This window comes from Vidua chalybeata, chromosome 9 (assembly GCF_026979565.1).
Source record: "Vidua chalybeata isolate OUT-0048 chromosome 9, bVidCha1 merged haplotype, whole genome shotgun sequence".
Lineage (NCBI taxonomy): Eukaryota > Metazoa > Chordata > Aves > Passeriformes > Viduidae > Vidua > Vidua chalybeata.
In genome coordinates, this window is record NC_071538.1 from 25,825,131 (window position 1) to 25,851,937 (window position 26,807).

General features: G+C 40.4%; 1 protein-coding gene across 3 annotated transcripts; it reads right to left on the reverse strand.

The window, feature by feature from the left end:
• Positions 1-256: 256 nt before the first annotated feature.
• Positions 257-26,465, reverse strand: WDR47 (WD repeat domain 47). 3 transcript variants are annotated; one of them, XM_053950709.1, is made up of 15 exons: positions 26,276-26,465; positions 20,003-20,169; positions 18,554-18,637; positions 17,898-17,982; positions 15,459-16,261; positions 12,996-13,119; positions 10,723-10,901; positions 10,363-10,620; positions 9,597-9,672; positions 8,217-8,374; positions 5,468-5,637; positions 4,433-4,603; positions 3,912-4,043; positions 2,301-2,519; positions 257-1,654 (listed from the first exon to the last, which is right to left on the reverse strand). In XM_053950709.1, exons 2-15 carry the CDS (start codon positions 20,158-20,160, stop codon positions 1,512-1,514), a joined length of 2,760 nt encoding a protein of 919 aa, XP_053806684.1. In that variant the 5' UTR covers positions 20,161-20,169; positions 26,276-26,465; the 3' UTR covers positions 257-1,511. The 3 variants fall into 3 exon arrangements, with proteins under 3 accessions (XP_053806684.1, XP_053806683.1, XP_053806685.1); XM_053950708.1 differs by lacking the exon at positions 26,276-26,465 and adding an exon at positions 25,781-25,867; XM_053950710.1 differs by lacking the exon at positions 26,276-26,465 and adding an exon at positions 25,034-25,054.
• Between the last annotated feature and the right edge of the window lie 342 nt (positions 26,466-26,807).

Genomic DNA, 26,807 nt, shown 5'->3' on the forward strand with positions numbered 1-26,807 from the left:
AGTAGCTTTGTCTACACAGCATTATTATATATATATACAATAATATATATGAATGAAAGAAAAAAATAAACAAGATTTTCAGCTCTTCGCCACTGTATTATTACTACTAACAGCACTGCAAATTCCAATACTTGGAACCAGTATCAAAGCTCTTAAGTATTTTATAATTCTGTCAAACTTAAATCATAGGTCAAACTGTTGTATCATAGTTGGTCTGAGGAATTATAAACCAATTAAAAATAACAGATGAAACGGGTGCAGGTGTTGGAGGTCTTTATTGAGATTATAGCACAGATACACTTCTATAGTTACCTTTCCACTTTTATACGATAGTTAAAAATGCTTGCTACAGTGCACATATAATTTAGTAACCAAGAGAATCCAAAAATGTAACTGCAGTTCAAATAAATAAATAACCTAAAGTTTAAGGTTTATATTTTAAAAAGTAAAAGGAACTGTACAATATGAAAATATAACAATACATAAACATTAGAATCTAAAGTTTTGTAGAAATAAAACCGCAATTTCCCAGACATAAACAGTGCAAGAAATAAAAATCAGGTAAGCTTCTGAACTGGGAATTTAAACAATTCTTAAATTATCATGCAGACATAGCATTTTAAGCCATGCTGGTTTCTATTACAGCATTAATGGTATCCCTTTTACTTGAAAAATTGATAACCATTAAGCTCACTGTGACAACTGCTGCCAATCCACTCTTTTCTACAGTACATTATACACAGAGGTATTCTGTTGCATTCAAAAAGTAAAATATTACATGTTTCTACTGAAAAAAGTCAATATTTTACTTTTCCCCCTCCAACATGTTAGCTGGTTCAAAATAATGTCATGTAGTAAAAACAGCAACATTTTTCCCAGGTTAGATGAAAAGAAAAAAAAAAAACCCACTATATAATGGACCATAATCAAGAAGTGGTTACTACCTAGTCAAACTTTAAAGTTCAGATTTTTTTTTTTACTAAAAAGTTGAAACTATGGAGATGTTATCAAGTTTGAGCTCTTGTTTAAAAGTGATGAATACAATAAACCTGAAAAAACAGTGGAAGTAGTTTTTCTTTTATGTGTGTGTGTAACTAGTTACATACAGACTTGCTTAAGGTGTTCCTCAACTTAAGTTTCTATACAAAATTCTCATTGAGGCAAAGAACAAGGAATGCAATTAATACCAAACTGTAAACACATCATTCATGTTACTCTGAGTGCACATCAACAACAGAAGAGTTCTCCTCATAGACTTTGGCAACAAGACTACAATAGGTCACAGCAGCATGAGTTCAACATGGAAGACTGGAAGCACTGCAAAAGAATATACTAAAAACACCAAGACCTCCTAGAAACCAGAAAAATCAGTGACAGGTGCCCCTCCTCTTGATAAGACACTCTCCTGCCCAACTGCTGCTCTCTCAAAGCCTCATTATTATTACTTGTTTTGACAGTTCTGTAGTCTCAGGTCTCTGTGCTTTAGCTGCATAGTTGCCTTTGTTTGCACTCTAACCATTGTAGGTCCAAAGGGTTACAGTTCTGTCTGCAGAAGATGACAAGAAGGAAAGATCTTGCGTGTGCCACCTGCACTGAATAACTTTGTCCTTGTGCTCCCCTACCACCATCAGAGGAAGCTGCTTCGTCAGGTCCCCTGTGAAAAGGAACAGAAATCATTACTCATGTCATGAATCAGTATCCTAGCCCTTGGGTGGAGGGTCTTCTTTATCCAGTTTGCTTACTTTAAGCTTACATCTGTATTTCACCTTATGAAGCCTACCTTAGTCCCCTTTCTCTCTCACACACACACCGAGCATTGCAAAAGGCCCCAGTGTTTCAATTTTTAGGCATTACTGGACACAGTACAACTTAAAAATGCAGATCTCCACCATTTTTACACAAGGTAATTAAAATTTAATGGTCCAAGAAAACCAAGTCAATTAGATACACTCAATATCTTTCCTATTCTTAACTTATGCCAATACAAATGAGAATTACTATACTTTTTTAGGGCTTTTTTTAAGGGTCAATTTTATGAATACTGTCTGAAAGCAATGACCAAATCACCAGGCAAGAGTGTTAATCAGTGGTTTTACTGTAATGAGATCATCACCCTAAAACAAGATTCAGTTCACAGTCTACACTTTCAGCACCACAACTAGCCAATTTCCAGCAGACACAATGACATATATACACATCCAACCTGTCAAAGCTCTACTATTTTTTTCCCGTTTTTACTTAAAACCTGATCCTCAACTCCCAACGTTAAAAGCCCCAAAGAGGAAGCGAGCCCGTGTTACCTTGCAGGTCTGTCACCTTGATCTTCATGTCGTAGGAGCCGGTGAGCAGGTAGTGCGCGCCCGGCGAGAAGCGCACGGAGCGCACGTCGCTGCCGTGGGGGTGGTAGCTCTGCACCATGCGGCCCCCGCGGATGTCGTACAGCATGCAGCTCGAGTCCTCCTGGCCCGTGGCCAGCAGCCTGCCGCTGGGATCCACCGCCACCGAGGCTACGGCGCTTCCTGCAGGGCCACAGAAACCCAGCGATCCCACAGCCAGTTAGCTGCGCTTCCGCCAATAGCCAACTAACAAAATAGCAAACTAACTAAAATAACTAAAATAGCAACTAACTAAATAGCAAACTAACTACTGGGTACTTATGGGCACTTAGGAAAAACAAAGGAAGTGGCCAAGGTGGGGAGAGGAGTATAGCATCTGGCTACACTTTTTCCCCGGGAGGGGAGGGATACAGCGAGATTGGGGGCAGGTAAAGGACGGGGCTGGCTGCGGTCTCTCGCTCTGAGTTTCGGATGAGAACAGTCAGACCTGCGGCTCGGAGAAAAGAATTTGCTGCCACCTCCATAACCCAGCCGGGAGCTGCCTTTCTTCTTTCCCGCATCCCCCTGCCCTGCCGGGACATCCCGCAGTTCCAGCTACTGCTGCAGAGCTTCTGATGCATCTCGTCCACCACCCCGGGATTTCTGCTCATCCCTGCCGTCCCAGCCCGGTGCTCCTTAGAGTCCTGCTGGGGCACCGGGATCGGCCGCCCCCGGGGTTTGTGGAGCGAAGCCTCTCCTCCATCCCTTCCCGCCTGGGCCCAGCCGCCATGGCCGCGTGCTCCCCCAGACCGCGCCACAGCGCCCCCTGCAGCCGCGGGGGAAGCACCGCACCTGCCCTGCCCGCCGGGAGCCAGCAGCGCCCCTGCCGGTGGTGACCGGAACTGCACCGAAGGGAAGGTGCCTGCGGTCAGCAAAGTGTCCCTGCGTTCCCGGTTCTGAGAGCTGGTGTTTGTTTGCCTTACTGTTATACATAAAAGAACTGCTATTCCTATCCTCGTATCTTTGCCTGAGAGACCCTTAATTTCAAAATTATAATAATTCGGAGGGAGGGAGTTTACATCCTCTATTCCAAGGGAGGCTCGTGCCTAGCAGACACCTGTCTTTCAAACCAAGGCAGATGAACATATCCAGCTAAGAATAAAAAAGTCTTTATGGTTCAGCACTAAAAACTCTGAAGCCATAATTCACACTTGAATCATAGCAAAGATAGTATAAAAGCTGCATAAGAAAGTATCTGTTCCATCACAGGGAAGAAAGTCACTCTTATGAAATAATATGGAATACTGCAAGGAGTTCACCCTGGCCCTAAGTTTCAAGGACTTCAGTTAGATTGCTGTATTTGAATGCACTTAAAAGTGTCTGTTTGAAAGTCATAAGGCAAAAGCACTACCCATCTTCTGAAAGGAAATATTTAGGAACAAACCTCACAGGTATAGATATCCCCACAGGTTCTTTCTTTAAGCTAAGCTGCCCTTCTGTGCCACAACCTGCCCTTACATTCACTCTCTATGACTTGCACATCTTCAAAGTCTATTTTCATGCCAGAATGGTTAGAAGCATGATAGCAAGTCTTGCCTGTTCCATGAAACGTTGTTCCCACAACACGAACACAGCTTGGCACTCTCAAATCCCAAAATCTTACAGTCTTGTCTTGGGATCCAGATGCAATCATCCAGCCACTCCATGTATAAAGTGCTAAAATATGTCCTGTGAACAAGAAGACTTCTTAATTTGATTAAGCATCATTAACCCAACACTGAAATATTACAGTTGGGATTACTTTTTGCATTCAGAGACTTAACAATCCCGTGGAAAACCTGCATTTTGCATGATCCATTGCACCAGTGTATGGCAATACCCAGCTCTGTGTCTTCTCTGGAATGAGGTGTGCACTCTCTCCATTAGATTAACAGCAAACATATTTAACAATAAACACTGTCCACCTCCCCTCAAAATACCTCAAGAGCAATTGGGAGAGGAAAAAAAAAGTCTTGCTAAAAAGGAAAACACAGTAACTTTAAGCCAAATCAACCCAACAACTTTATTAGAATATAATACAGACTTAGAAAGTGTGACAGAAGCCACACTGTACCTACCAGTGTGACCACTTAGGGCATGCAGGCCTTGTCCACGCTGACAATCTGTTGTGTAAATGTTACAGTCCCCTGCTCCAGCACTTATTAAAATGGCACCACCACTTTCCGGGCCTTCCATAAAAGCAAGGTCTCTGATTGTCCCATCGTGCATGCTGAATTCCAAATCTGGTCCTAAAATAAATTAAAAATCAAGGAACAACGTAAGGCACACATTGTTTGTTAGTGCTGCGCTCTTTAAAGTGGCTACAGCGATAATACAGAGTATTTTAGAGTGAACATGCCACCAAGTGCAAACATGGCTGTGCCCTTCAGCACAGAACACACTATTTCACTTACTACAGCTCAAATAAAATATCTAAGAATCTTGGGTTTGAGTGTTGCTTGAGTTTCCTACTTCCTAAAGCTTTGCAAAATGTACATTGACCAACCATCACCACTGCCAACTGCAGACCAGGTTTCTTACACAGTACATTTATTTCTTTTTGTAAACTCTGGTGAACTCAAAAGGTTTTCTTTGCCAGAAGGAAAAGATCATACAAAGGACAAGGCAGACTAAATTCCAAACAGGAAAGGTAAGAGCCACATTCAACATATTGATTAGCAGTAGTGGACATGGAAAGTAGTATTTGCTAGGACAGAAACCTTTTTAAGATGGGTGAGAAGAGAGAACTAGGCAAGAGAAAAGGGAACTAGGAGTGGAAATAAATTCTTACTGACAATCATGGCCTAGAAGTGGGTAATAATATCTGGTTGTTTTACTGTATATGGGGAGGAAAATGCCAAGAGATAGAACAATAGCAGAGTCTAGCAAAATGAAACCAAAACACAGCCACCTAACCCAAACAAAACCCTAAAGATAATTTTAAACCTCTCAGTGGCTCTTTCCTGGATAGAGACCACAATAAAAGGGAGAAGAGACTGAATTAAAATATTGGAATAAAAATAACAAAACATCAATGTAAACTGAATGTTTTTTGACAAATACTGGACAGTAATTGAAAATAAATTCTCTGAGCTAAATATACAACACAGTACCTGTTGCATTACAAGTTTCTGCATTAAAAGGCAGCACCTTCACATATTTATCATTAGAACCAGTAGCTAATAGCTGTCCACAGGGACTCCAGGCTACACAGTAGATTGATCCTTTATGATGCTTATTCCTCTTGAAGCGAACTACAGGTTGTTTAGGAGTATTATAAGCACTGGTAAAAGGAAAAAAAAAAGAAAACCAAACATCATATTTCTTTTTATTTCTAAGGGAAACAAAGTATTCTAAAATGAAGACACTATTTTTCTGTTATTTTGGGTAACATGAAATTCATATGACTACTTGCACTGAAACATACATATGTGATCAAAGACAAAAGGATCTTCTCCTCATGTTCTCAATTTTTCCTCATCTTCCCATTCTATCTGTGACCGTACATGCAAAACAAACTTACCCGGCCCCTTCATCTGTAAAGGGTTGATACAGATAAACTATAGTAATTACTAGCTATAGGACAACAAAACATTATCACTGGAGTCTGAAACTGGTGTGAGTTCTCTACATCCTTCAAACATCAAATACTTAATTCTATAGCCACTTTTGAATATGCACAAGTTCAATCAAACCTGTGCAAGAAAAACAGATTTGCCACTTCTACGTTAATGCAAAAATCCTGACAGCATCTACATACACCATAGATTATGATTTGTAAAACTGCATCAGCTTTACACACTGCTGAAATAAAAGCAACAGTCCCAGGAATTTATATTTCCTTGACTGCAATCAATTTCCTTCCTACAACGTTCTCTTTCTGCTCTCTCAACAGGAAGAAATCAAGTACTTAGGATAAAGTATTGGAGTATCCATCTCCATATCACTCCAGTAACATCAACAAGAGAAATTAAACAAATTAAATTGGTATTGAAAAAGTTCAAAAACCTTATTATAAATATTTGAACAGAAGAGGCAGAGAGAAAAGATAGAAGACAATCATCCAAGCTCATTGAAAAACTTTGGAGATTAACATCGCTTTAGTAAAGAATACATGGCAGCTAATTTTATTGTGTTGCCAGAGAGGAAATCCATTACAGATTAGCCTAAATCAGGATCATTCAACACACTACAGAGCTCCCTAAATGGCCTAATCTCACACTCTGAGTTTGATTTCACCACATCTTAAGAGTGGAGGATCACTGACTCTCTCAGGACATGGGAGCACCTACCCAGGTCAGAGACCACATGCTGCCAATCCACTGCATGGAAAGCAGTTGCAGAACTGTAACATGTATCTGTCAGTGTTTAACTTTAAAGGTGTGCAAAACCCCCCACACTACTATTATACCTTTAGAGAACAGAAACCAACCTGTCTTGAATAATTCATCAGTTTGAAGGATAAGTAAAAAAAAAAAAAAAGTTTAATAGGCCCAGCAGAGCTTCAAAGAACAAATATTCTACATAACCATAACCCTTTGAAAAGCACATAATTTTGAATGCATGTCTAGACTCATGTTGTTACAAGGATTAGAATATCTTTAAGATAATGTAATCTCTCTGCTGACTTGTAAATACCATGATGAAGTATTTTAGGCAAATTGTAAGCATAGTTAAAATCAACAGTAAGTGGAAGAATTCCAAGTTCAGAACTAAGGAAATCTCAGTATTCCTTTCATGTCCAGATGCACTGTGTCTCTTGTCACAGCAGACTGTGCACTGCAAGTACAAACTAAGGCTGCAGAGTTGCTCAAACCTTTCCCAACGAGCAGAATAAGCAGCTGTGTAGGAGCCAACATGTTTTGCACTGCTTACCAGTCAAGAGGCTGTCTGGGCTTCAAGCCCAGTAAGCTGCCTTGTATTAGGTAACAGAAATAAATTCCTTTTTTTGTTGTGTCATACATTGCTCATAAATATTTTGGAATTAAACTTCAAAGGCTACATTACTGATGATATTAAGGAGGAAAAGAAAAATCAGATTACTTTTTCAACACTTTGGAAGCCTGAACATCAGTCTTAAAGTGGGAAGATGCCCCAAATAAAATCACTGTGCACACTTGTACATCCCTATAAAATTGTGATGTTTTAGAGGCTTGCACTTCTCCCCTCTTCCAAGAAAATAATAAAAGTGAAGCAGAATTAAGGAGACTGTTATTGATGTGGCAGTATTTATTTTATGTATAAAGTTTATTTATTATATGTATTAAGTATTTTATGTTTTTCCCATCCTATTAAAAATGGGTGGAAAGAAACCTGAAAATACAAGTGCACAGTAAACGACAAATGATGCTTTTTCAGTCAAGGAACCAATATACCTAGAAAACAATGTTTAGAGTAAAAGCAGGTCAACAGACATGCTCTGGCAAGTTTTGCTGTAAAAGTCAAGAAGATACAACTTTCTCTATTGTTAAGTCTGTCCTCCTGCCAGAAACTGAATCTTGTGAAGCCCAGCTTGTGAACTGACACGTCTTCTCCCACTGTTACAGCTGGAATATCATCACCACAGGCCAACCAGCAAACTCAAAAAACCCCAGCTGCTGAGACAAAAAAATTAACACTTTTATAATGAAAAGTGTGGTCTTGTGGCAATACATCTTGCAAATAATAAAGAGAGCAAAGAAGCAGACCACAAATATACAAATACTTCAGCACATTATCTTATTTTTGTTTAGCAGTTCAGGATTCCAAGGACAGCATTGCTGTATTTATGGCAATAAAACAGAGGTATGAAATGTACAGATAGCTGCAGCAGAAAAAAGTGTTATAATAGAGAAAAATAAATGATTGTATTAGCTTTCTTACCTTGGGTCAATTACTTCAGGATAGGCACAAACTCTCAAAGTTTTAGAGTTGGAACCAACAGCATATAAACTCCCACTGGGATGAAAGGCTACAGCTCTGACAGCTTGTGTATCTTCTAGAGTATTAATGCAAACAAACTGCTTTTTTGATTTGTCATCCTGTGTAGAAGGATAACAGTAAAATTAGGTTCTTCCGTGTAAAACTGGACATTTAAAAGTAGGTGTGACTGCTCTGTGGAATAATGTAAAGCTACTGTAGCCAAGTATTAACAAGTAGCAGCACAGCAGGCTGGATCACTCAAAGCAGGGTTTTGTAAACAATGTCTACTCCAAGGCCAAGAATGCTCTTTAAGCTCTTTTCTTCAACTGACTTTTACAGATAACAATTATTAGTATTTCTCATTCTCCCTCTTGACTTCCACCTGCTTTTGTTCTTCTAAACAGCCCACCTCAGATGGGCAATACTACAGTTTATTTCTGTAAACACATTTGATCCTTGTGAAACTTGCACAGGAACAAAGCAGCCTTTTTACTGACAACAGTCCAAGTCAAACACAGTTTCTAACCCAAATATAATATTAAACACAGAATCAGATTTTCACTCTGTATGTACCACAAAATAATCACTAAATTATACTAAGCTTTATTACATCATCCTCTTTGTGACTTCATGGCCACCTTTCTAAGATTATGATTTTTATTTATGCAGAAACCTTGAAATGTACTTATTGCAGTTATTTCCCTATTAACTATTCCCCTGGTTTTTCAGACCATACTGACTGGAGTCCAACACTCAAAGTTTTAACCTGGAAAACACAAAACAATGGTTGTCAAAGACATCCCATTAGAACATCTGTTGTACAAGGAGAAGCTGAAAGAGTTGGTACTGTTTGGCCTTGAGATCTGAAGGGCTTTTCAGGGTGTGCATGCGTACATCTCACCAGGGCATACAATAACATGACTGGGGGAGTGAAGAAGATGGAGCAGGACTCTTCTCAGTGGTACTCAGTGAAAGGACCAGAGGCAGTGAACACCAAATAAAGTAAAACAAATTCCACTTCAACTTTTTTGGTGTTTTAAAAACACTGTGAGGGTGGTCAGACAAGGGATGAGGTAGCCCACAAAGACTGAGGAACATCCTCCATCCTTGGAGAGACTCAAAACCCAACAGGACCCAGCCCCAAGCACCCTGCTCCCACTGACCCTCTTTTGAGCAGTGCATTTGGATTCAGTCTCCCGATGTCCCTTCCAATCTCAATGGTTCTGTGACTGTAGGCACTGCACCAACCAAAATTCATTCTAAATATGTCTTAACAGTAAGAGGATGTCACACTCAGGATTAAGTACTGAACCTTTTGATAACACAAACAAGAAAACTCACCTCATCGCCTCGTGTCCTAGATAAATTCCCCGAAGAGTCTTCTGACTGCGGCTGAGTGATGGCATGCTCTGATGCACTGTTTTGATTTGGTGAAGTGTTTAACATCATAAAACAAAACAACAAGAGCAGGGACAGATTTTTGGTAAGTATTTTTCACACTAAAGTTACAGTTTCAGTTATTCTCAGAACTGCTAATTTGTGTAAAGTGTTATACATGTCTGAATCACTACCATTAAACGATTACTTTTACAAGTTTTGCAGCAACTCCAAGCATTGAACAAGTGAACTCAAGTTAAAAGCATTTTTCATTCTATAATATACCTATGTATAGATACAATATATAGACACAGAGAGGTGGAAGAATTACTGTTTCTTTCAGGTCAGCACTACTTTTAGTTAACAGAAGAAATTCAGTTCCCATTCTGCCCTGCTTCTCCCTTCATCTAGCTTGTATTTCATTAAAAAAGGTTCCAGAAACTTAGAATAACACAAAATAAACAAGAACTATACATATAAGATGGAAGAGAAACTCCAGAATTAAAAACAAACATAAAATGTAAGCCATAACAAATAACCACTATTCCTCATGCATGCTGTTAACAAAAAAAAAAAAGACTTCAGAATCCCTACATAAATATTTAGAAAACACTGATCATACCCCTATTCAATGACAAATTAATTTGATAGCTGAAGATAAATACAAACAGCCCTCCCACAGTGCTAGCAGAAGGGTTTTTCCAGCCCTGAATGCTCTCCAGTAACTTACCTTTGATTCCCCTGTACAGGTGACTCTTCAGGAAAAGGTATCTGATTAGCTGATCCACACTTGCGAGGAGTGCTTGTATTAAGATTTGGGCTATCAGTTGTTATCCTCTGGCAGCCATCTGAGGGTGCTGATGTGAAGTTACTGGCTGGATTGGTAGATGCAATCCCTTTGCTCCCATTACATTGCTGGCTAAATGTTTGTACATCATTTCCAAGACTGTCCATACCCATATTTAATTCTCCTAGTTTCTGGATAGATCTAATAACAAATGACAAGTTAAAAAACCCAAACCATCAAACCAGGTCATTATGAGAACTTACAGAGAGATATGGGTGGGTAGAAGAATGAAACTCCCCCAACCTGTTAAGAAACTGTTCAGTAAGGTTCTGTTGCTGGTCACCTCCATCTTCTTGATTGACTCCTCCTTCTAACAACATCTGCTGGTACAACTGTCGCTGCTGCTCCTTCTGCTCTAAGTGCTGCTGGTAGCGTAGTCTTTGTCTGTAGTACTCCTGAAACTGCTCTGTGGAATCACGAAGCTAAAAAGAAATGAGAATCACAGATGGAACATAAATAGTTAATTTTGGTATTTGACATAAATATATACTTTCTGGTTCAATATTTCAACACAGGCATCAAAAAGCCAGGTGATTAATCTCTGAGGAGTGATGATTTAATTCTTCCTTAAAACCAGACACAATTTACATATTAAAAAGAGAAAGCACTGCCAGCCTATGCTATTCACTGTTGAAACAGTCCTGCCATAATTCTGAAGAAAATTACTCTTTCCTACAAAATTCTTAAAGCATTACTTAAGATAAAAAATTTAAAAAGTGATTGAAAATTGAAAATAAAATCCGGAAAACTATGTAAGTCATACTTGCATTACAAATTTAGTATTTTTTGCCACGTTGACACCTCCCTGCCATCAGTCTGCAGACCCAGTTTACCTCTCCCTGCAGCAGTGGTCTATCTAAAAAGTGTTACATTTTACTTTTGAAATTGGTGCCTGTTTTAACTTTAAACTTCCTTATTTTCTGGACCAAGCCATCACTTGAACTTCCTTTCTCAGTCTTTTCTCCTTTACATACTGTATTTAGCTTCCCACACTGCCAACTGCCCAGGACTTGCTGCCTTCTGCATTCCCAACCCTCCTTTTTCTTTCACTTTTCTGCTAATAGCTGAGAACAAGATAAAAATGAACAAACAGAAGACCAAAAACACTTTAGTCCAAGGCCAGATTATCCATGCTGAACTGCCCTACATTTTCTGAAGAAAAAAAGCAAACTGCATATTTACCTAATAGAAAAAAACAGAAAAATGCTAATAAAAAAGCAATAGTACAAAAACACCTTGCATGGGTTTTTGTTTGTTTTCTGGAGTGACAGCTTTGTCATCTACGATTTAAAGTTATATATGGACATCCCCATAATTTTGCATTAGTTCAGACAATTCATACACATTCTGTCTTTGTAACAGCCTTTGCATTTTTTCTATTAATAATTATTAACAATACTTGCATTATGATGTTTTGTTCTCTGACACAATAATTTTTTTACTTATAATGGATTTCCTAGCTCTGTTGCATTTGCAAAATATTTACCACCTTAGGTTTCCCATGGTGAATACTTGCAATTCAGAAACTCCAAATAAGTTAAAAGCATTTATTTTCTGTACCTGAAATTCATGAACTATCCCCCATTCCCTGGGTTATCATCCTAAACAACAAGTATATTCTTGTCTATTCTTCTTTTCATGACTGATACTTGTTTGTTACAATTTTATTCAATCTTTTGATTTTTTTGTGTTCTGTGCCACTATCTCCCAACTAACATGCAAACCCAAAATATGTTGCTCAGAAGCTCTATTTTATAAACTCCAGCTTCTACATCAGCCTCTACAGGAACACATCAAAACCAAAGCTCTGAAAAGAAAGTTTAATTAATTTCTTACTCCCACAAATTTAGAGACTGGCAATCAACTGTGGAAAAAGAATAGAATAGGTAACTGTTTTCATTGTTTCCTTCGGAGGTATTATCTTCACTTACCCTATATTGCTGTTAAGGAAAAAAAAAAAAAAAAAGAGAATAAAGATAGTCAAGGCACAGGTCTTCGAAGATGAATACAAAAAAGGTTATGCTATTGGATTCTGAATAGCAAAGATATATTTATGAGGGAATTGCCCAATTTTAATTTCTCTATGTTCTAGACAACAACTGATGTAAGTTGACCTACAAAACCTAATGTTAATACCAAAAATTACAAGCTACATGCTGAATTTCTCACTTGAACATGAAGAGCATGCTTAACTGTTCAACATAAACTAACATTGTTGGCTTTTTTTTCCTTCCCTTTTAAAGATATACACAACAGTTTAGCTAGACTGCTGATGTCAGAAGGCACTCTCATCAGCTGCATTACAAACTCACATGACAGCAGAACTTTATACAATGGGGGCACAAAAAGTAGTAGTTTCTTTTACAAGATGCAATATGGCATTTTTACTATAGTAAAAACAAGATTCAAAGCAACCCATTGTTATGCATGAAATTCTCCACACAAAGGCAAATCATTATGAAGTGATCAGAATCCAGCTCAAAGGGCCTCATTATTTTTAAACAAACAAGCACTACCTCATTTTTCTCTTGTTTGGCTGATGCCTGACTCTGTGCTGCATGGAGTGGTTCATTTTCTGGAGCTGAGCTCGGGCACGAGGTCTCACTGCCAATGGGATGCTGGGGCTCCACGGGAGTATCACTTCTCGCAGCAACATGGAAAAGAAGAGATGCTTAACTGAGAAAAATTAAGAGTAGAAAATCAAGTGGAGAAAGATAACATTCTAGAGTAAGATCTGCAAAAGCATGCAAACCACTTAAGTCACATCAAACTGAAGATACTGCTTAGGAAAAACATGCCACTTACAATATGTTACAGTAAAGAAAATAAACTCCCTGACAAACAAAAAACACAGCCAGTTTCCAAAAAACCTTACTACCATAGCACACCACAATTTCATTTTTTTATCCCTACATTTGAATTCTACATAATTTAAATAAGTTTCTCAAAATCTTCCATTTCAAAAATTACGTGCACAAAATGCATCTAATATACCATGAGACTAAACTCTTCCCAAAGGTATCAGTTTAATTATTACCACTATCAATCTAAATTGAAACTAATATCCATGGATGTTTAACATCCATCCACTTCAAAGCTCCAGAGAGTGCAAGGTAGGAAAGTGCTTATATTGGTTTTGCTTTTCTTGTGCTGTAAGTATTTCTGCGTGACACTCTTTCCAAAATGGTTTGGCAATCAATCAGTAAATGTGCAGAACACGTTACAAACCTTGGATGCCCATCTTCAGTTTTGTCAACTTAAAGTCTTTTACTCAGTGACTTGGAGCAAAGGTTTTTTAGAAGTTATTTTAAACTTTGTTGGTATCTCTGTACAATAACAAAAGTAATTCAGCTGACTGAAAGACAACTGCTTAATGAACTCAACTTATAAAAGAAATACAGTATTTCTGTCACGTGCAAGAGGAAGCAAGGACCAGATTTACATAAAGCTCAGCTTCATCCTTGAAAATATTGCCTTTTAGGCTGGACACCACCTGAAGCTGGATTTTTGTCTGAAAAATGTAATGCCTTCTTGAAAACTAGGGGTCTGGCCCTGTAGGTCTAATCCTTTAATTCTGACCCTCTAATCCTAACTTTCAAGAGATGTATTATTAATTAAAAAACATGTTACAAACGACAAACTTCACATGAAAAGGCCTACCTAAAGAGCTGCAGCAATTAATCGTCTTCTTTAGCCCGCACAATGATGTGAATTAATCTAGTACTCCAATATTGAAAAGGGAATTAAAAACCTCTCAAGAATCAGTTTTAACACTGGACCTTGGTCTGCTCACACAAGTGATAAAGTTTGCTATAGCGCAGTAAAATTAGAAGATTCACCATAAACTAATATCTTCAGGAGGAACTTAGATTACTGTATGTACATTATCACTGGTGAATTGACATCAGTTTGGCAGTGTTTTGTTTCCTTTTTACTGGGTTTAATTACAGCTGCTCTTTACCATAACACAACATACGGAATATTGCTCCAAGGCAAAACTAATAGAGACACCAGCTGTGGCCTGGATTGATCACCACAGCCCCAAATGTTGTCTGCTGGCCACTGCACCCAAGTGCAGGGCTAGCTACCCATCTGGTCCTCTAAGAGGCCAAAAAAGCTGGCAGCTGCTTTCTAGGGAAGTTTGACTGTAACCATTAGAAAGGGACAGTGTTGCATCCTGAAAGAGCGCGACCCCACAGGACAGAACTGCTGATCAAAAGAAAGGCCAGGCAGGAACATGAAGATAAACTCTCAACTGATAAGTACCATTTTCCCCAGTTACCAAGACATTCTCTCACAAGCCAATTTAGAAGTCTACATTTCCTTAAAGAACTTATTAATAGCATAACCCAACTATCTCAAAGTCTGATACAAAAAACATAATACCTTCAGCTGCCTTACTCATCCTTGGTTTAAAAAATACCAAGTAAATATTTCAGCTGAGCTACTATTGTAACAATTTAAGTGATAGAGGAATGCTACAACAATGGCATATTGTCATTTCCACCAACTTCACTGGATATGGAAATTGCTCAAGTATACTTAAGTAACTAATTTACAGTGTCAAGACCAAATATTTATCAAGACTTGAGGACAGAATGCAATGGGGAAAGAAGATGGGAGTTAGAGCTATTTCACTGTGTCCATTTATTTATCTAGAATGGAAGAACACAGTAATACTGAACACAAACCCTAGCTAGACTATATCACATACTCAGAGCATATTTGTGCTCTGTGCTAGGAAACTTCAAGAAGGCCCAAATGGAATACATAAGGCTCAAATCCAAATATGAAAATCTATTTAGAACATAAAAGCATAAGGAAGAAAACACCCTCTATACAGAGTTTAATTACAACAGAATTTAAACGACCAAATTATGTTTCAGTGTTACAATTACGTCCAGAGTTACAGTGCAGGTAAGAATACAGAAACAGTGCAACATAAGCTAAGGTAAAAACAGAGCTCCAGCTGCACTTACCGCTCTGGTGACTCTTCAAAAATGCTGTGACATTCAGTATTCTCAAGCATGAGACTCCTGCTGAGATTCTGTACTCCAGGGTAATGGAAATTAGCGAAGGAGTGTGACATGGGAGAAGTTTTGGTCCCGAGGTCTGTGACCCGCTTGTCGTGGTTTGTCAATCCACACGAGAGCCCATCTAAGGCAGGGTTTAAAGAGCGGGTCATGTAAGCGTCCGCTGACTGAGGCCGTCGCATTGGGGATGACGGATAAGGAGAAAGTTTGCTGATAAGAGGTGTCAGAAGATCAGCATAGGCAGCTTTTGTGGGCTTGAGGAGTTTATCAACGTGGATATTAAGCATCTTTTGTTCAAAAGCACAAGAAAACACAGTAGCTGGCAGATTCTGCAGCCACGATAATAAGCTAAGGTCCAAGTCATCACAGCCATTACCACACAAGAGATCAATGCCTAGCAAAACTTCACTTTCTGTGATTTCTTCTCCTGTAGCTTTACTCTGACAGAACTCCACACAACATTCGTAAAGCAATCCCTTCATTACAAGCTGAAACAAGCGATTGCTACTTGCTTTGAAGCCGGCCTCACTCAGTTTCCTGTCTGCTGGGATGAACTCTGCCACCATGACACAGGCTTCTTCAAAGCAGTGCACCCGAGCTGTGCTGGGATTCCAGTCCTTGAACTCAGTGTGGTTGGTGAGGCGAGGCAGCGTCAGCAGCAAGCACAGTTTACTGTAGTCTTCCTTAGAGGGACAGTATTCCTCCAGCGCGTGCAGGCACTGCACGGCCTCTCGCATGGTGAATTCCAGCTATGGAAACATTAATATCAACACAGCCATCTGCAGTGCATGTGTTTCCACAAGAAAAAAAACCACTTGAAGAACAGGCAGCAACAGAATTTGTCTGCTATCATTCATTTATTACTATTACTGCTCATATGTTAATTAAAAAAGCATATAGAGTCGGAGATTGCCAATCCAAGTGTAGTTACTGCAGAGACAAATTCCTAAATGCTTCAACTTCCTAGAATCCCCCATCCAGTCTCATTTTTTTACAGATTTATGGAATGTTTTCATGTCACTGCAGGTTTGATGGGCTTAAAATTTTAAATCTGTGACTGAACAGCTCCAATTCTACTGCAGCACAAAAGGTTACTTGCATTCTCAAAGACAGCTTATTCTCCTCTCTATTTCTATAACCAATGCCAGCAGCTTTTAAAAAAAGCCTTTTAGATTGCTCTAGTTTCCAGTGATTAGCAGCTTTTACACTGAGATTTTCTCTTCTCCCATCAAAAATGTTAAAAAAGTTCAAGGAGTTCTCAGAAGATAAGACCTCCAAATGAATAGAGGGCTTTGTTACAAAGCCTGTTGATAGCTAAGAGCCAAGAACCATGTTAAATATGCAAAATCTGACATTTTTAGTTACACAGATTTAAAAACCAGTAAAAATCCCCACTTTCTCTTGTTACCTAGACACTTCAATACTTTGACCCACATCACGCCAACTCATTTGGCAATATTTGGTAACAACAAAATAAGGAACATTTATCTGATTTTTCCCTTCTACTGCTGTCCCAGTAACAGTGTACAGATTGAGAGATCAAAGGACTAGTACTCCTCCTATTTACACCTAGAAATATGGACATACTTTTAACTTGCTCTACTCTGCCAAGAAAAAACCCTGAAGTACAAATCAAGTGTAATGGGACAGAGAATTAAAACCAATTCAGTCTGGAAAACAATATCACTTGTCTTAAAACTACTGTCATTCTTCATTTTTTATTTCATAACATTTTTGTCTTAGAAATTTGGTATTACTGTATTGTCAAAATAAATGAAAAACTGTAACTAATTTTACAATCTGCACACCTTCTTTGCCAGTTTGAGTTAACACCTCTTTCCATATCAAAAATTTAAGTCCACAACTCCTGCTGTTTGCACATTTAACTGAAAGAGTCCTTTGTGAACACATCTGCTCCCTCAAAAAACCAATTCTGACCTTCCTCTCCAAAACAAACAGAAATTAAGCATAAAATTCATTCAAACTTTCAGCTGCCTCAAATTACCACAATAAATTTCTGTGATTCTGAGACCTGCTTCAGAATATTTCTAGGGGGAAAAAAGTATTAAAAAAAAAGGAGTGTCCTGTACTTCAGCACAGTGGCCTAAAGTAAATCTGAGGGTCAGGGCCACAGACACAGCAGATGGTCACTTCTCTATCTGCAAACTTTCAAGCAACCCTTTTATGTACAACTGTATTTGAGATCAGGGAGCCACACTCACTTCCAAACAATACCGATTACTTTATCCAGTGTTTATGAAACCATTTGGTAATAGTTAAAATTTGTGTATTCAATGCTGGGAGCTTCTGCTCTGCCTTTAATCAGACTAATCTCAAGAGCTTTTCTGACAACAAAAAAATCCCCAAACCAAAGGCAATTCTTACATGCTGAGGTTCATCTTCTGCTGACATTGCATTGTTCACACATAAGGCTTCCAAGAATTTCTGCTTCATAATAATGTAACGAAACCTGCAGGTGAGAAGAGAAATACTATACATCTTGCTCCAGAGTAGTTAAACATTATTCTAGAGACAAGCAGGCTATTTTACATTGAATTTCTGAGTTAAGCACAGCTGTTGTCATGACAAGGAACTCTGATATGAATTTTTAAAAATTGGTAACCACAACATATTTCTTTTAAACAGGAAATATTTTTTCCATAACTTTCAGAAATATTAAGAATATGCTTTCAGAAATATTCTATTACAAATATCAGAAGGCTAATTAGACAAAAGCAAGTATAGCAATCATATTATTTCTTGAACAGAAGTATGACAGAGCATCTTTTAAAAGGTTGTACAACATGCATCATATTCCTAAAGTGTATGGCCCGTGACAACTCATTACAGAATGTGTGCACTTATTTTAAGTACACGTTTAAAAACACAGGCACACACTTTACAAACAGCACACTGGCTAGAAAAAAACACCGAAAACTAAAGTGAAAAACTCATAACTACTGTTTTTATAGACAATACTTAGAAATCCATGTGTTTTCCAAAACTCAAAAAACTGAACTCTGACATACATTCTATTTTACCTTTTCTTGTCGAATTTTTCCATACATTCAAGAGGCTGAATAAATTGAAGAACCTCATCCCACTGGCCATCAAGAATCAACTGCCTAGTAAAAGAAAGGATCATTCCTTGAATGTTACTGGACAAGAACATCCCTTTTCTAAGTAAGATGCTCATCTAAATACAAAACAATAATTTAAATACACAACAGGTCTTCAATCCACTTTGAAAAGTCAATGTTTTGTACAGGTGCCAAAATAAATGTTTAATAATACTAACAGCAAGAGAAAAATCCAAGTCTGTTCTCAATATTTTGAAAAAATAACTGCATACTAGAAGGACACATTTTAGATACTTTTAAAGGCACATCAAAAATGACAAAATGGTCCTGTGTCTCCTGCACAGCAGCTCCAACTCCAGGATCAGTGGGCTGGACTGCACAGGTAGAGCAGTTTTGTTTCTTCATGCCCTCCTATCACACAGAGCCCTCTATAAAAGGCCCAAGGGAAAGCTACAAGGGAAGGATGAGTTTCTCCAACTAAGCTAACAACAAAACAACAACAAAAAAAATGGATTAATAACTTGAATCTTTCTGAAAGTCTTCTTTCATTTCATTTTAGTCCAATGTACATAATTTTAATGAAAAGGGAAGACAGGTGAGAAGATCTGTTCAGTGATAAAATGTAGTTTTAAATGCTTCAAGAACAGCTGGATAAATTACTTTCTCATGCTTCAATATTATTAAGTACCTTTGGCATGAACAGAAAACATCAATGCTGAAAAACTGGGATGGATGGATATCGATTCTTTTTAATAATATTGAGGGCAATATCCTGAATGGTGAATTGCACCAACCCTCATGCCTTGATGATAATAGATACTCCCTTTCATGTTGTAACATTAAAGATAAATCTAAGTATTATTTCGAAAGACACATAATATTTTTGGGCAAAAGCTCTGGAAACCACTCATCCTTGATCTTAGCACTAAAATACTGTAGAAACATTCTAGAAATCAATAAACCACACCTTCAGGGCCATGTGATTAGTAAGCAGATAATGACACATCACAGATGCCAACAGCCCTTGCTTTCCCATCTTATTCATGCCTGTAGTTTTCCATCAACTTATTGTGCACTGGCACTTGTTAAGGCTCCTTCCCACTTGAATTCATCGGTGTGCCAGAAAAATAACAAAGTTAAAATGAACAAGCAAACAAAAAAAATCTATATCAATGCATGCTCCTGCTGCCTGGTCAGTGACTCTGAATGGCTCTCAGAAGGATGTCAGTGACTCCAGAGCTGGAACACACTGCAGGGCTGGGCCACAGAATGGGACCACAAAAAAGCAGGATAAGATGAGGGCACAAGCTAAGATCTCTTGTTTAATGGCACAGGGCTGGTGACTGAATCATAGTCCAACTCAGGGTTTTCATAAATGTGGTATTTAAGCACCAGAAAAAGATGTCCTACCTTAGGAAGAGCATGTCATCTGAAAATAAGCCATTAATGACCCCACTTTCTTTCTCAAGTGCCAGCATGCTGATGTGAAGCTTCCTCGAGTTCAGAAAATCTAGTATTAGCTTAATTATTTCAGCTTCTTTAACGTTCACTGTTTCTTCTGCCGTCATGATGGCAGCCTAAAAGGAAAGAATTTTAGCTTTCATCAATATCTTATTTTCTGCTTGGTTAGCAAATGGTGCCTACCAATAAAAATAAAAATGCAGATTTATAGGACAGAACATAATGGCATTACAAAAATTAAACAAGATTAAGTAACTGATTTTGAGGTTGACTATGAAGCCATAATTAAGATCTACCAATGCACCTGCAACTTTTCCATTTTTGTCCTATGCATAAATAGGGGCCCAGATAAATCGACCAAGAAATCAATCCTCTAGCAGTGTGAAAATATTGTGCTTACTAAGTCTGCAATATGTAAAATTTTCCTCTATGAAATGCAAACAGTGAAGTTCAAAGAGTATAAGAGTCACTTACTATGTCATCATCTAGAGCTCTCACATATGAACTTAAGTATTTCTAACAAACATAAAAAGCACAGCACACTAAAAATGTCATCTTCTCCTTACCTTAACTTTGAAGTAGCATATGACAGCTAGGCCAGGGGTTTCTATTCTTCCTTCCTAAGGATGACTATTTCTATCTATTCCCCTCATGAAGGATCTACAGCTGCCAGCCCAAGGTGGCCTAAGACAGGGCCTGCTGGCTGCCAGATTCTACGCACTCTCTTGCCTCCAGCTGCGTGCTCCTGGCCCTTCCTCAGCCCTCCTCACTTCTGCCACTGCAGGAGCTTTTCCACCAGCTCATGTAGTTGGCTCAGTGTTCTAATGAGCTGTCCAGCCAGCTAGAGAAAGTGGGCAGATGTAGCTGGGGCCAGCAGGCTGCTTGTTTAAAGCTCCCACAGCTACAAGGTCCAAGCTCCTTTGCAACACAATTCCTCCAAGGATATGAGAACTGCAGCACATAATTCTCTTAGGAAACGTAAATTAAATTCTTCTTTTGACTAAGTCTTGCCTGATTCCAGTAAGTACGACAAAGTAGAAGCTGTTGAACTTTTGTTTTCAAATGGTACAAAGACTTTACAAGTAACTCCTAAACTGATCTGCTGAGAAAGAACTGGGGATAAGGGAAGAAACCCACTAAGCCCAGTAATGTTTTATCAGGAGCCCTAAAAAAGCCAAACCAAATCCCCCCCACACCAGCAGCACTCCTGTAGCTACAAGAATATGATTTAACAACAGGAGAATTTCATTTTAATCCCATGTTACTACTGCAAAGAGGGGCAGTGCCTCTTCTCAGCTCTGCACTCGCCCCAGCCAGCTCCCAGCCCCAGAGCTGGGCTGCGTGCTGAGCCCAGTGCGACTCGAGCATTTACTCACTCCATGGGCACACGGGCTCTCATGCTGACACGAGGAACTAGCAGAGCTTTGCTCTCTGGCAGCAGCAAAGGCTTTACCTGACTTCAGTGCACTCTCATAATCATTTTAATACCAGAGAAGAAACCAGGCCAGTGAGGACCCCTCAGCAGGAGGCAACAGCCCCAGGAAGAAGGGGAGACACTGGAGCACAGAGAAAATGAATAAAGGTGGAGGGAGATGACCACACAGAGCAAGACAACCAGAGCAATAGGTTATAGTTCCCAGTGTCTCTCCTTTATAATTCAAAAGAGCACATAAAAATCGTTCTTAATTCCCTCATGAAATCATTCACTTATGCAGATCCAGCAACTGAAAGACAACCAGCTGTGGGCAACCCATCTTCCAAGACAACCTGAAAAATTATGCAGCCTTCATGTAGCTCATCCTTGGAAAACTGGTGTTAACAAACTATCTACCTCCTACTAGGGAAAAATGCACAGAATCTGAGTTTGAATAAGCCAAATAAAACACTCAGAGTATTAACAAGAAATTAGTTATTTACCAGAGAGGAAAGGAAGAGACAGTTACTCCATGAAACTCCTCATTGATCACTGCAAACCAATGCTAGTGAACTTGAAGGGATACAAAACCTTAGGCCTTAATAACATGGTGTTTTGCACTGTCTAAACCCCCAAATTTTCCATCTTCCTCACAATTATATGCCATTTTTTTCCACGTAAGTTTTTGCCAGAACATTTGACTAGCAAAGCATTTGATTATAGGAGCACAGTTTATTTTGGAACAAGAGACCTAGTTGTGCCAGATGAAATGGCCTAACTTCTTAAAATGGCTGGGTCTAATTCTCATTTTAGTCACAGAAGACTCCAATCACCACGTATTTTGATGGGTTTCATGAAAGACACGCCCAGAGACCATAAGCATACTCTCAGCTAGTTAAGGTAAAAGAAAAAATTAAACTCTGGTTTGCAGAAAGCTTTGCTGAAAGAAAGATATGCACACCCACAAATAAAAATCCAGATCTTGTAGAAAGATGCTTTTTCCTTATGTTTTAGCCCTGCTTAAACTTCCCCTTTTGGCAACTGGATATGGATTTTTGGTCCCAGCAAAAAAATTCAACCCTACGCTTATACACTGAAAGGAAAAAAAAAAATCAATACAAATTTAACCAGCAATTTAGTATTAACATCTTAATTCACAACCTCACCTAAAGCATTTACACTTCTCTTTTATTAGGCTTCATGACAATGGTAGTTTTTATATAAACTAATTAACCTTCTTGTCAAAAGACAAAGTAAGGCTTAGGTAAAGCTATACTGAGATTCCCTGTCAGGAAAAAAAAAAAAAAATCAGACTAAGAATTCCTTTGAAGAAAGTAACACCAAGTCCAGCTTTTCAACAGGCTCTGCTGGACACAAATGTAAACAGGAAGCCACCCTACACAGTTTCAAAGCTTGTCTTAATTATATATTATACTGATGACAAAATAAGCATATTATTCAGTACTTTGATTCAGAGTGCATCTACATTATGTAAAATCCAGCATCTGTGAGCTGTCTTCCATTTTCCATTGTAGTTTTTTAAAAATAAGAAGCTTGTCCTGAACATAAAACCTCTGACAATTTGAACACTTAGCTTCATTTACTTAATTTTCATAAATTGGGATAAAGAATGATTGCATCCTCCATATTTGATATAGGACTAGTAACAGCACTTTTGCGGTACAGTAAAGAAAAGTGTATTACAACATCCAGACTTAGTTTGGATACTGAACTTCTGAAAAAGAGTTGAAGTACACTACACTGATGAGCTCATCCATTAACAGCATTATGATAATATTCAGTATGCATTCCCTATCAGTGCAACACAAATAGCTACAACAGAACAGTAAACCTACTAGAGAAGATTTTCACACAGTTGATGGTTTTCAGTCTGATAAGCTCAGACTTCTTATAAGCATTATGCTGTCAAAGTAATACGCAGCATTTTATCATGAAATTATAAATATACCCAGGCTTACACATCACCCTCTATAAAATCGATGAGGTTTTCAGACATTCAGCGGTATGCCAGTATGTGTATAAATAAAAAGAATAATAATTAAAAACCAAAGGACAGCAGGGAAACTCAAGATTAGAGCTCAAACTGCATCTTTGGTCCATCACACTGTACTGCTTTCTGCCGGCACATATGGTGCATAACGTCACAATCTGATCAGCTCAAGCTCTAATACTCAAGAATGATTGAAGCACAGCATTAGCTTGAGGTATATGAAAGCAAATGAGAATTAGAGCTTAATATTTCAGGTGCCTTGTATTAACCACATTTCTGATACAACCTTTTTATCTTGCCCAGTCTTTTCAGAATGGCCCTTCTCCACATCTTCCTTCCTTCTCCTGTCCACTCCCTCTTATCTTCTGCTAGTTCTGTATTTTTTTTTTACATCAAGAAAACAAAAAAACGTCTTGCCACAAACCTGACACATCTTTCCTTTTAACTTTAGTGGGTAAGATGTTGTTTAAACAAGCTCTTTGGAACATAATACCTAATGCTAAATCTCCCAGCTAGAGGCTTCATCCTTGTTCTGTTCTTACTCATGTTCTAAGAACATGCCAACAGCAAGAACCTTCTCATGGTGTTAAAAGCATAAGAAAATAACTCTTAAAACATTAAACATATTTATAGCCACTTGTGCATATAAATACACTATTTCAGGAAAATGTTTTTAAACTAGAAGCACCTAAAGATAGGTAGCTTAAAGAGAGAGACTGTCTAGTGCTCTCTTAGAAGAAGTTTAAAATGCATATGCATTCATATAATAAAAATTAAAAGTAAAGTTTAATATCAAAAAAAAAAGAGTGAAATTCTACCATAAGCATTATTCATATGTTATTTATCAACTGAAACAAATCACTTGCCAATAGCACAGAATATACATTTGGAAAACCAGGCAAGGAATATAAAGTCTCTAACTATTCTGAAATACAAGAAAAAAAAAATTATAGTTCAAATCTTAAGTGACATGCTGTGAGAGCAGTGACACATTTAAAGGGACACTCAATGCCAAATTAGGAGCCTTGGTTCACTGACAGCTGTGATGCAGACTCAACTACCCCAGCATCCTGGTGAGCTGTCACAGAAAACCTCAGTGTGAACAAGTCATACATATTTAAAAAGCTGGCTACTTTGCATTGAGCTATTTCACCTTTCAATCCACCCCACAGTCGCTTACATTTGACTCTCCTGCCTTCCCAGAGGCCACTCCAGACTTCTGGGTACACAGAGCCCACAGGGCACTCGGGGCCCAGTCAGTCCCTGCTGGCTCCATTTCTGAAGTGCCCCCAATCATCTTCCAATTATTCTATATCAGCAGAATTCACAAAAAAAAAAAAAAAAAAAAAAAAAAAAAGAAGACTATAGGCCCATTTTTAATCACAGCAGAGCTTGCTGACACCCATTTCACCCTAAATCACACAATTCATTATCTCAAATGAAATGCACTGAGCATACTAAGGCCTTAACAGAAAACCGTCACTAAACTTCGCACAGCTGAACTCTGAGACCTTTTCTACTCCAATACACAGCAAATCGGTGTCCTCTTACACACCAGCTTTTTCGCTGGCTTGCCATCTAGTAATCCATTTTGTTCCCCTGCTTAGATCAGCTGTTGCTCCCGAGCCACCCGGTAATCCTTGTCTCACCACGCTCGGGAGGTGACCGCAGAGCTCTCAGCATTCACCAGCCCCTGTTACAACACGCACACGCCTTGCCCAGCGCATTCCGCACCGCGAATGACAAAAAGGTGACGTTAAATTATGCAATACTTCACATCACAGTGAAAATATAAGGCAGAAAAATAAGAAACACCAAACAACTTCCAAAGACTATATATTAACGCATTTTGATTGTAATACCCCGCACTGTTCCAACATTTTCTTCCTCTCCACGCGCGAATCCATAGGAAACCCAGCTTCGCCGGGTTTACAGCAGCCGCCCCGGTTAACTGCGCCGCGCCGAGCCCGCAGCAGCATTTCGGGAACGTGGGCTCCGCACCAGCGGCGGGCAGGGCCGCACGGCCCCGGCGCAGCTCCCGCGGGGCGGCCCCGGGCACAGAGCGCTGCCCCGGCCCGCACCGCGCCCGGGCTGCCCCGGCCGGGCCACAACAAAGGGGCGGCGGCGCTCGGGCGTCGCCGGCAGCCGGGGCGATGCGCCCCCCGCGGGGGAGTCACGGACGGGCCCCGGAGCCGGCAAGGACGCCGAGCAGCGCCCACCTGGCGCCGCAGAGGCCGCAGCCCCTGCCCGCAGCCCCCGCCCGCAGCCCGGCCGGCCCCCGCCCTCCGTCCCGCCCGCTCACCTGCGGGGCCCCGCGGCCCGTGAGCGCCGGCACCGGCGGGGCGGGAGGGGAAGATGGCGGCGGGCCCGGCTGTGCGGCGGGCGGGCCCGGCCCGGTACCGCGCTCTGTCTGGTGCCGGTGCCGGTGCCGCTGTCGCTGCGCTCGCCGCCCGCCCGCACCGCAGCCCGCCCGGAGGCGCCCCGGGGCCCTCCCGGCGCCGCTGCCGAAGTGGAAAGCGAAAGGGGCGGGTCGGAGCCGCCCCGCCGCGGGGGCGGGTGGCAGGGAGGGAGGGACAGATGGCGGCGGCGGCCGCGCTGGGCGGGGCCGCTTTGTTCGTGCGGGGTGAACGCGCCCGCCCGGCGGGCAGGGCCGCGCCCCGCGCTGAGGGAACGCGGGGCGGGGCCGGGCGGGGCTGCAGCTGCCGCCCGGCAAGTGCGGAATTCCCCGCGCCGCCTGCCCGTCCCGGGGGCCGCAGCCCGACCGCCCCCCGGTGCTCCTGCCGGTGGGAGCACTCACCCAGAGCCTGGTGGCACCGCACAAAGGGGGCCAGGCCGTGTTCCCGGGGCTTCCCGAGCCGTCACCTGCCCTCCGGCGCCCCCGAGGCACCCAGCGCTCGAGCACACGAGCAGGGCGGGGGCGGCGCTGCCCGTCTGCCAGCACCCGGCTTTCTGCTCGTGCGGCGCGGGCTTAAGGCTTGTGGGCAGCGCCTCGAAGTCCTGCATGAGGTGCTGCGACGTTTCAGGTCAAGCAGGGATTGTTTTAGTGTGCTTATGCTGTCATCTGCTTCTTGAGGTGCTGAGCGAAGCACGCATTCTCTACAGAAACCTTACGTATGCATGTGTGATACCTGTGTTTTATGAAGATGTACTCATATATCGTTTGACTTTCAGTTACATTCTTGTAATTGTCAAAAGATTATGGCACCTCAGAGTCATTATGGTGACTCGCTCTGTGTTTATATGTAGTGGTGAGATGCTAAAATGCAAGTACAGCACTTGGACAGTGCTTGTGAACACACTGCAGTGCACTGGCAGGCCCTGCCAAAACG